Source organism: Quercus lobata, chromosome 2 (genome assembly GCF_001633185.2).
Source record: "Quercus lobata isolate SW786 chromosome 2, ValleyOak3.0 Primary Assembly, whole genome shotgun sequence".
NCBI lineage: Eukaryota > Viridiplantae > Streptophyta > Magnoliopsida > Fagales > Fagaceae > Quercus > Quercus lobata.
Window position 1 is genome coordinate 41,035,205 of NC_044905.1, and position 11,895 is coordinate 41,047,099.

An 11,895-nucleotide genomic window follows, 5' to 3' on the forward strand; every position below is an offset into this window, starting at 1 on the left:
GAGCCAATGACTGCAAGCCTCCAATCATCAGCATGCTTTCTTCCACAAGATCCACATCAACCTGAAGTACAACTCTACCGAGTTAGAATCTATTCAAGAAACAAGGACAAAGAACTGAACATTCAAGAACACACCAGAAAATGAGGATAAGTCTCTATGAAAGAACTAGAAAAACCACCAGCATGGTGAGGAGAGGGAATATCTTCCTCTTCCTTTTCCTCTCCTTCAGAAGATGGAGGCTAAAAATCCAACATGCAAATATTGTTACCAAGCAGAAATATGGAAAAGGAATTGGCAGAACTTTGATCTTGGCAAGGAAGGAAAATACCGTTTTGCCAACCAGGCAGCCTTGCAGATGATCCCGGATAAATTCAGAATAATTTCCTTTCGCTCCTATAACAATATAGCCATCGTGGGCCCGAGCAATCTTTTCATCAGCCAAAAGGCCAGCCAACCGAATAGTGTGACAAGGATGAGCTGGAATTGTGGTAGGAGGATACACATGTTCAACTTGGGGCAACACCCGATCACCAAGATACCAGTACTTTCCATGTCCACATTCAAACAATACTTGGCGGCTATTCAGTTCTAGAGCCTACTCACACTTAGCATACCCCTCACATCCATCCCAAGGATTTAAGTTCATCTGAAAAGTCACAAAGAAACTCAAAAAAAGAAGAGACTGGATCATAACCAAGTGCCAAGGATTTAAAAAGGAGAAAGAAAGAATTCATATCATCAATTGTCAGATTGTCAATCACCAAGCGCCAAATCTCCAAAGAACACCTAGAGGGTGGAGATAAGCGATGTTTGGGCAACCAATAAAGAAATTTAGGAAAAATGCTAGTAAACTCCTGGATTTCAGGACCAACCCTGAAATACTCATACATCCAAACCTGAAAAATTCACAACACCATTACCACATAGCCAAAATGATTTCCCCAACCTACATAATAATTACCAAACCTCACCTGCCAAAAAAATGGAGCCCAAGCTTGAAAGACTCCGCCTAGAAAGTTGGGTCATGAAATGCATCAGAGTAGCATAGGCCATGCCGTCCTAGTCATAATTCCGGATTTGTTCAATTTTTCTTAAGCTCCCCAAGTAGTGTAGATTCACAGTACTGCCTAAATTCAGACACAAGAAAGTCCCAATAAAAAGAAGCATGAACATACGAGCACCCTTTGCCACAATCTCACATTAGGGAATACTCTCACATAACCAAGACAAAGGAACATTGTTACTCCTCATTCTAGAAGGAATTACACTTAGAAGTTTCTTGAGCTCAATTGAAGTAAGGGAATCATTGACAAGAATTCTTTTACCACCCAACCTTAGACCATTGATGACAAAAAAGTCATAAGGTGTCAACATTACCTCCCTAATGTTTGGAAAATGGAAGGTACAGGTAGTGTCCCAGAAGTGCTCTGCTAAGGCAAGAGGTAACTAAAGATCCTTGTACTCATGTATCTCATGATTTGACAAAGCTTCAAAGAAGGTGCCAAAGCCCGCTTCATTGATGACGTTTTTGATGCTAGGAGACAATGCTACCCATGCACTCTTCAACATTTGGAGACTCCCTCGACTCTTTAGGCTCTGCAACATAAAACTTCAGCTTATCAATTTCCATAACTAAAAACATATAACCAAAAAATTTCCATACCCAAAAAATTATTCTCACAATCAATACCCCACCACCATAAAATCAAAATCAATGCCCCACCAAAATGTCACCATTACCAAATTTATCACATATTCATACAACCACCAAATTTTGCCATAGCCATGCAAAAAGAAAATTTCTACATGTCCAAAAAAAAAAATTCCCACAACTTCATGCACAAACAAATTCTCACATACCCAACAAAATTTTTCCACAATACCCACAAAATTTGCCAATACCCATAAATATATCCATGCACATACCCACAATTTTTTGCCATGTTCATAAAACAAAGTTTACACATGCCAATAAGTTTTCCCACATACATCATGAACACATTCATATAGGTCAAACACAAAGTTTTCACAATGCCAATGCTCCCAAAATCCAAACCAAAATTCATCCAACAACATCACAAATTACCTACATTGTCAAAATTCCAAAAGCCACTAACATTGCCCAAATTGCACCATGATCAAAGAAAAAACACACTTCAAGAATGCTCTAAAACCAACATTCCAAACATGATCAATCACACAATGCCCCCAAAATTTCAAAAGTGACAATATCGCACCATGAAACTTTCAATGAAACATGCAACAACATTTTTCCAAGCAAAGAAACCAAAGAAAAACTCACCTTGGTTTTTAGAAGCCCATCATCATCATTCCAATCAAATGTTGGATCATATTTCTTACCATGAGAAGCTAGAAAAGGGAGGAAGAAGCCATTTTAATGCAAAGAAAATGGTTTTTAGAAAATGGGTTTCACCAAAAATGGGTGTGGGATGAAAATGCCCAAAACACAAAGAACTAAAGAAATATTTATAGAGATGGATGAGGGAGAGTTGAGAAGCTTAGAAATGTGTTTTTTGTGAGAAGAAATGGTGAAATGAAGAAGAAAAATCAAGGGGAAGAAGAAGGTGAATAGTGTCAATGGAGGAGGAAAAGTTGATGGAAGTTGAAGCTAAAAAGCAAAAAGAGAGAAACAATGAAGTGGGGGGCCAAAATTTCAGCCTCCACACTCTTTAACTCAGCAAAAGCTGAGTCAACTTAGTCAAATTGAGTTGACTCAGTCAACCCCCAAAAAAAAAAAAAAAAAACTTTCATTCCCAAGCTTTCAATTTTACATTCTCAATGCCCAAATTTTAAAACCCAAATCTCTAGGTTTTTTATTTATTTTTTATTATTTTTTAAAAAATTTTAAACTTCAGATTTCATGATCAAAATTCCAAGCCTTAATTTTCAAAATTCTAAGGCTCAAAATTTCATATTTCAAATAAAAAATTTTCTAAGTTCCAAAGTCTTAGAATTTGAAATAAGAATTTCAAAACTTCTAAGTTTCAAAGATCAAATGTTTCTCAAAAGAAAAATCTTTGGTTAATTAAACTTTTTTTGACAAAATTCAAATCAAGAGTGAGCAAATGAAAATCACACATCCCAGAAACAGTGCGACCATGAAGCACCTATCAGTTAAAGTATAATTTAAAATTTTGACTTTTTGCAAACAGCAATTCTAGATCGAGGTCGAGGTAAAGGAGATCCCCTTGATCACCGTTTCAGTTCCAGATTATCAAAGTAGTGGAGATCCATTTGATCATCATTCCATTCTAGATCAAAGTAGAGGAGATCCCTTTGATCGACATTCCCAAAGCCAAATTGAGGTAGAGGAGACCCCCTTGATCATCATCTAAGTTCCAGATTATCAAAGTAGAGGAGATCCCTTTGATTATCATTCCAAATCCAGATTGAGGTAGAGGAGATCCCCTTGATCATCATTTCAGTTCCAGATTATCAAAGTAGAGGAGATCCCTTTGATCATCATTCCATTCCAGATCAAAGTAAAGGAGATCCCTTTGATCGACATTCCCAAAGCCAGATTGAGGTAGAAGAGACCCCCTTGATCATCATCTCAGTTCCAGATTATCAAAGTAGAGGAGATCTCTTTGATCATCATTCCAAATCCAGATCGAGGTAGAGGAGACCTCTTTGATCATCATTTCAGTTCCAGATTATCAAAGTAGATGAGATCCCTTTGATCATTTTTCCAAAGCCAAATCGAGGTAGAGGAGATCCTTTTCATCATCATTTCAGTGCCAGATTATTGAGGTAGAGGAGATCCCTTTGATCATCATTTCAGTTCCAGATTATCGAGATAGAGGAGATCTCTTTGATCATCATTCCAAAGCCAGTTCAAGATCAAAGTAGAGGAGATCCCTTTGATCATCATTCTAGACAACTCCATTTTCAAGATTAGGATAGGAAATTTTCCTGGTCACCCCAATTGCTAAGAATCATTTCCAGAGTCATCAACTACTAGCTAAGTCCGGTATTTTCATTTTTTTTTTTAGTCAAAATATAAGGCTAGTTCTATTTTCCAAGGTTTTAGGTTTGAGGGCTAGGTAATCTTTGAAGATTCAACCTCAATTAAATTATGGTAGCTAAAATCAGTGTCTTTGTTTTACATTGACATTCGCTTTTCAAGCTCTGTCAATGAGGGGCATTCTGTAGACACTCAATTTTGCACCCATGATTTAATCAAGGAGAATGACTTGAATGACCAATCCATGTACCTCAAAAATCATTATTGCATTACATGCATCAATTTGTTTTTGCATTACATGCATCATTTTGTCTTTGCATTACATGCATTACTTCATTCATTGCATATCATAAAAATGATCTTGAGATTCTAATGGTTACAGTGGTGTTTCTGGTTATCAAATCGGACTATTGGATCGAAAGATATTGCATGATCAAGTTTGCACGGTCAACATGCATTGTGTCCAAGTAGAGTTGACCACACGTGATCAATTTAAATTAATTCTGATTGGTTAAATGATTAAAATTAATTAAATAATTTTGTGATTGGTTGATAACTAGTGTTTAAAATAGGGATGCATGCATGGGAATAAAATGGATGATTGGATAACAATAAAATTGTGGATAATCTGAACTTTATCAAGATTTATTTTAGGGTATTTATCTACAAGATAATTGTTCTTAAATATCCTGAATTATCCAAAAAAGAGATGAAAAATCATAGGCAGAGGATGAAAATGTGTCTAGGTACAAGGACCAGCCAAAAAACCCTAGAAGAGGAGTCCAAACGGCACCCGAACACGAAAGTGAATTCAGACCCATAGGGCCAATTTGGCACTTTTGGATTGCCGAACGGCACTCTAAAAGGGCCAAATTTCCCTGATGTGGGTTTTGGCCTAACAGCCTTCAGGTGACGATTATGCATACCCTTTTCGATTTTTTCGCAAAAGGATGCGTCCGGATTCAAACCCTAATCGTCCGTACCTATTTTTTAGAGTCTTTTGGCCTCTATAAATAGAGACTGAACCTCAAAATTCAGCACCTTTTTTTTACGCTCTAAAAGGCATACGTTTTTGACTCTTAAACCACCCATATTTTCTGATCCCCTCTTTGAGTGTTGCTGCTTAAATTAGGGTTTTTAGGTTTCAAAGAAAATTTAACAAATTTCTTTGAACCCTAAAACATCCTCTTAAGAACAAAGTGTGCTCATGCAAGAGGTTGTTTCCTTCACCCTTTTTCTTGTGATGTGATGATGCATGTTATATCTCTTTTTTTTTTCCAATATCCATAACATGAATTGTAAATTGTTGATTTGTTAAAGCATGATTTTTTTTATGTGATTGTTATAATCTTTTTCTTGAATGTCAATAAATTTGCATGTGAACAATTATTTTTCATAAAACAAAATAGATCTGCATCTTTATAAGATGTAGATCTAAATTTTTCTCAATATAAAAACAGATCTGCATCTTTATAAGCTGTAGATCTGAATTTTTCTTAATATAAGAAAACAGATCTGCATCTTTATAAGATGTAAATCTGAGTTTTTCTTAATATAAAAATTGATCTACATCTTCCTTAGATGTAGATTTGAGTTTTCTCAAACAAAAAGAGATTTGCATCTTTATGAGATGCAAATCTAAATTTTCTCAAATCAAAACTGATTTGCATCTTTCTTAAGATGCAAATCTAATTTTCTTAATACATGCAAATTATTGAAATAAAGAAAGAGATTATGTATTACTATGTTTGTGTTTATTTTAATTCATGATTGCGTAAATTTAGATTATGAGTGGAATTCTTTTCTTAGAAAATCTTTTTTTTTTTTTTTTTAAAACATATAGCAAAACAAATTTGAATTTTTGTCATCAAAAAATCATTCTTTTAAATATGACAAAACAGATTTGAATTTTTATTATCAAAAACCATTTTTTTTTACATCCCACAAAACAGATCTATATTTTGACAAACTAAAATCAATTTTTTTTCCAACAATAAAAACAGATCTGATTTTTTTAAAACAAAAGAAGAGACTTCATTCATACATAAATTTGTGTGATTTAAGAGTTGTCTCACATGTTCAACATATCATTCATGACATGCATAAGAAAGTACATTGGTCACAAGAGTCTAGAAGACTAGACTTTGTCTGGGCAGAATGGGTGCCCAACACCTTCCCATTCCATAACCTATCCTCCGGATTTAGGTTTTTGGTTTAGTAGATTTAGCATTTTCTTCATTTATTTTGGGTAGAATGTAAGTAGGACAATAGGCCATGTAATTATTTGGTAGATTGTAACTAGGATCCAAAGCTATGTAATTTTTATGTTTTTCAAGATATGTAATTTTTATTCAATCAATGAACGGAACTATTCAGTCATGTATTTTGTAATTAGTATTTTTTTCTTATTTTTTTGTATAAAGAAAAATAAGTGACGACTCTATACCACTTACCCAAAAAGAGAGGTGCCCTAAAAGGTACCCGAATCTCTTTTTTGAGGGACGCTTTTCGCCGAGGTCTCTCACAGTGGTCCTAGCACAACTGATTGAATTCAACATAACAGGGTCCCTGCGGATTTTGGTATGATGCATCTTAATTCAGTTCAATACAGTTTCTTTGTCTAGTTTCTCAAAAAAAAAAAGAAAAAATCATTAGAATTTGAATATCTGAATTCTGCTCTAAAATTATTATTATTATTATATATTAGGCGAGATTCTATCCTTTATTCTTTAGTTGATGACAACAAATTTTACCAATTGAATCAATTGAATCCTGTTTAACCAATATAAAATACCTAAATTAAAGGTAACATATTTTTTTTGTTGCTAAATTTTCTATGATCACCCGGTGTCTTTGGCAAAGAAGAAATATGATCAGAGAAAAGCAACCAACATGGGCTTTGACAAAAGTAATATTGAAAGTTAAGTAACTACTCACTGAATTCCTCGATGTGCAACGAAAACCTCATAGAGATGTGCAACTGAGGTGTCCGATTAGGTGGAACCCTCCAAGCGAAGGAATGTATGAAGCAAATTTTGATAGAGTGATTTTCTCCGAGTTTTCCCTAGCTAGTATTGGTGTGGTGATTCGATTCTTGTGGGAATGTAATAGCAGCCCTTAACAAAAAAATTCCAACACCTCACTCAGTAGTTCTGGTGGAAGCCTTGGCAGCTAGTAGGGCAGCAAGTTTTGCTAGAGAACATTGCATTTCTAAGGTTGAGTTCGAAGGAGATGGTCAAAGAATTGTCACAGCTATCAACAACCAGGCGCCTTCAAAATCTATGTTTGGTCATGTTATTGAAGAGATTTGGATGCTGTTAGATATTTTTCATGAATATAGTTTTAGACATAAAAAGGGAGGGCAACTAGTTTGCTCATTCCCTTGCTTAAAAAAAAAAAAAAAATGTTAACATTATAAAAATAAGATTCAGTCACTCAGAAAGTAATATATAAACATTGGAAAGAAGATAGAACCTAGAAGCCTAGAACTCACTTGGCAAGATGTTGGCCCTTAATTACTGTTCTACAATTGCAATTCACTTGATTAAAATATAAAAAGGATCCATCACTAAATACCAACATCTGACATAAGTTCTCGGACAGTGTTCTAGTTAGATCATATGTAAATCTACTCACATTTTCTCCTCTTCTATTAAGTATTAATAATCTTACATATTAGCATCCAAAAATATCCAAGAGCTGTAGACTGTGAACAACTTAGAAGTAATACCAGGATCTCTATCTTATTCTCTTCGTATATTCACCACTTCCTCTGCAAGTAATATCTCTCTGGCTCTCTAACAAACTCTGAGGACCTCTCAAGCTTGCACATTACAGCATTCTTGAAATTAATAGCTTCTTGTACCTGTGAACATGACCTTTGCATCCTAACCCCACTCAAACTACTCCTTGACTCCATCATTTCATTAAGTGAAAACCTTTTCTTTGGCCCTGGCTCAGGTCTTTGCTTAGGTGCACTATAAGACCTCAACTTAGCCTTAAAAGATTGAGTACTAGCCATGTAGTTGGGAAAATTCCCATATCCCCTGAAGAAGTTATCAGCACAGACGCTCTTAGCAGGCGTGACCGGTGCATTAGACCCTCCTGGATTCACAAAACGTGGGGTGCTTTGCGCGGTGGAGAACCTACATTCCTCGCCGGTTAAGCCCCAATCATAGTCTTGGAAGTTCCGGCAATCAGGTATCACTAAACGGGCAGGAATTCGACTTGGGAGTGGGGAAGAGAGTGCTTGATAAGGTGTGTCATCGCCAAAGTCTGAAACAGAAGTGTTTGTTCTGCGAGATCTTGATTTAGGCGTGCCTGTATCAACCTCCACAATTTTTGGGCTTTCGTCAATGCTGTTAATTGTGGTGTCCAATGGAGCTGATAGCCTTCTGCTGTGGATTGGAGCTGTCTGCTGCTCACTTCTAGTGTCTTCAAATCTCTCCTGCAAAATTAGAGTGAATAATTATGAGATATAAATGCTATGTAAAGAAAATGTACTCGTGTTTTTTCCTTTTCTTTCACAAGATTTTAAAATTGGGGTCTTTCTAATTACCACGGATTTTCGTGCTCGGATTTCAAATCTATTAGTTTCCTTGTTGATGAGCCCGCGAGCTTTCTGGGCCCGAACAGTGGCTTGAGCTCTAATAAGTGCCTGCATACTGTGAAGAGTTGCAGTGGCCTGCTTGCGCACTAAATAGCCTCTAACAAGTGCCTGTAACTTCACCAGTCCTTTCAGTGCTCGCAGCGCTTTTCTGGACTGTTCAGAATCCAAAATCCAAGAAAATAAAAATTTTCAATTCACAGACATCCAAACAAAATTCAAAAGTAGAAAACTGGAGCATTCAGGACTTACTAGTTCTAAAACAAAGTTAATAATATTGTTGAAGAAGACCAAACCAAAAATTCGTCTTTTAGCAACAAACTAAGACCTATATCATATATGTAAGTCTTAGTTCACATCTAAGTAAACAAATTCATAAAGCTGTACAACCAACCAAACCTACACAATTAAACTCACAAAATTCAAACTAACTAGAAGCAGCAAAACCACTAATTGAAACCACAAATGCTGTTTTGGTAGAAAATTAGCCAAGACTTACTTACCAAATATCCCCTAAAGAAAGTTTGAATCTTCACAGCAGCCCACCTCTCTTGTCCACCACCAAAAATGGTGCCCCTGCCATGGCTTGTAAGCCTCACTACAGCCACAGCAGCTTGGGCAGCAGCCACTGCAGCATCAGCTGCAGCTGCCGTTGCTGCTGCCACAGCAATGGCGTGCTTGTTCTGCTCCTTCTCTGATTCTGTACTGTAGTATGATTTTAGCCAAGCAGCCTCGGCAACTGATATATTTGGGGGTATAGTCCCTGGATTATGACACAAGCCCACAGAGTCTCTCCCAGAGTTGCTGCCTATACTACTACACCATTTCTTGTCTCTCCGGTTACTGGAATTGGAATTCTCTTTGTCTTTCTTTATCCCAAACAACCCCTTAAGCCACCTTGTTGCCCTACCCATCTTCTCTCAGTGAAAGAGTAAGTGAGGGAAAAACCAAGAAATGTTAAGAAAGAGAAGAAGCTAAAAAGGCTATTGCAGGTTTACAGCTCACCATCTTAGGCTCTTTCCATGTTCCGCAAAGTGGTGTAAGTGTAACAGAGTTGTCAAAGAAAAAAAAGTCTTCAAGAAACCGCCTATATTTGAAAAAATTGTAAAAGATTTTATAACTAAAATAAATATAAGTTCAGTGGAATTTGGCTTTTTTTTTTTTTTGGGCAGAAAAAGATAAGAGGGGAAAGGAAAAAACTCTGTCAAGGCCTCGTGAAATTCTGTATTACATGACAAAAACTTGCCGCTGGAACGTACAGGCTGTCTAAAAATAAATATAAAGTAATTTAATTACAGTAACTTAATTGGAAGTTACAAGAAAGTGAAACGTTATATTAGAGAAAATATGGTAAAATAATAGATAGATAGGCCCGTTTGGTGTAATATTGTTATAATTTAATAATATTACACGTATTTTTACATATTTTTTTACTTATATATATTTAAAAAAAAATACAAATAACGTTACTAAAACAACGTTATCAAACGGCTTCATAATTTTCACCTAAAAAAAATAATAATAAGAGTAACCAACCTTGGTAGAATCAGATTCTCAAAATGAATACAATGAGAGGTCAGAAAAAGAAACAAAGCAAAACAGAATGAAAGTGAAACGCTCGAATTCTCACTCCCGCCAATCAGAAACTCAGAAAAAGCTTTGTCTTTTATAAATGAAAAAGATCACCAACAGTGAAAAAACACTCTCTCTCTCCTCACTCTTTTCTCTCTTATTACTTTCTGGAGCGACGTGTCCTCAAAAAGAAAGATACCTCATTGTCCTCCTCTGACAATCTCGTGAAGTTACATTAATATATGCTACTCTTTTTCATATCCCACTTTTTTCTATTCTTTGCAACTGTTTCTCTCCCTTCGTTTTCACTGCAAAACCGTAGTAAATAAATATAAATAACAAATGGTACCATACCACCATTTATATTATTACTCTCTTAAATCCCGGGACCAAAAAAACTGGTTGTGACATGTAAAGAGAAACAAATCATCTGCCTTTGCATTTGCACATTGTTCTATTTCACCGTTAAAGCAGAACCCATAACTGATGTCAATTTTGTTGGTTCTACTTTCACTTTGTTAACCAATTGAGAAATGGCTGAGGCTCCTGCAAATACAACCCGCTTTAATTATTTCTCTTCCTTTTCATTGTTTGAAAAGTTCTTTCGGTTGTAACAGCATCTAACAGTGATTTCAGAATTCTTTTTTACTGTTCCTTTTAGATGTTTCTTTCAATTATTCATGCAATTGATAATTCAACTCTCATGTCTATTTTTCCCCTACCCTTTTCTCTGCGACTCTGAAACGCTGCTTAAAGATTAGATGACATATAATACACAAGTTACTTTCCAAAAAATGATAATAAAGGTTCTTATGCTGTGGACTTGCTTTAACACTGGTCAATCATTTCCTTGTCACATTGTACAATTGTAATTATTATATTCTTGGTTTCTGATTTTTTTGTTTTTTTTTTAAACCTTCCTTTTTATTTTTTTTTTCCCAACTAATGAAAACACAAACTTGGTTTATTCATTAACCACCTAGAATTGCTCAAAGTCTAGTTATTCACATGGAGAACAAATCTCCTGTTTCACTTTTTTCATGCTACTCTTTTTCTTCTTCTTCTTCTTTTTTTTAACTTTTTTTTGCTCCACTCTATATTCTACAAATAAACACTTAACACAAGTTAACTCATTTAATTAAATTCTATTTTTTTTTTCCTTCTTCTTATTTCACTTCCTAAAAGAAATAAAAATAAATAAAACTCAAACACATCCCACTACCACCACCGGTCACCACTACCAACCTTCATGGCGGCAACGAAATTGTGGCCCTTTCTAAGTTTCTTATCCCTTTCTGAACTTTCTTATTTCACTTTCTAAAAGAAATAAAACACATCCCCACTGGCCCATGACCACCAACCTTCATTGGTGCCAACGACCATCCACTATAGGCGCCGGCGAAGTTGACCTATCAAAGGACGACGACCCTATAGTGACCTAGCTGAGTCAACTCATATGGTCTTCTCAAACTATCTGTGAAATCCAAGTTGGCCACCACCATTTTTTTTGTTGGGAAATTTAGACCCTGGTTGATAGAATTAACAAGTTTTAAATCTAAGTTGTTAATTAGATTTATTATTAATAAAACTTGTTAAAACAAACAAATATCAATATCATATCAAAATCATGCAGCGGAAAAATAAATAAGACAAGATATGATGCCCCAGGAAAACCAATGAAACAAACTAGTTTCACAGTAAAAACCTGGGAGGAAACCTTCCCGAAAAACAA

The 11,895-nt window shown here is 35.6% G+C and overlaps 1 protein-coding gene across 1 annotated transcript; it reads right to left on the reverse strand.

Moving 5' to 3' along the window:
* Positions 1-7,550: 7,550 nt before the first annotated feature.
* On the reverse strand, positions 7,551-9,683 carry LOC115977905 (protein IQ-DOMAIN 14-like). Its single transcript, XM_031099935.1, has 3 exons — positions 9,095-9,683; positions 8,544-8,747; positions 7,551-8,432 (listed from the first exon to the last, which is right to left on the reverse strand). Exons 1-3 carry the CDS (start codon positions 9,503-9,505, stop codon positions 7,746-7,748), a joined length of 1,302 nt encoding a protein of 433 aa, XP_030955795.1. The 5' UTR covers positions 9,506-9,683; the 3' UTR covers positions 7,551-7,745.
* Between the last annotated feature and the right edge of the window lie 2,212 nt (positions 9,684-11,895).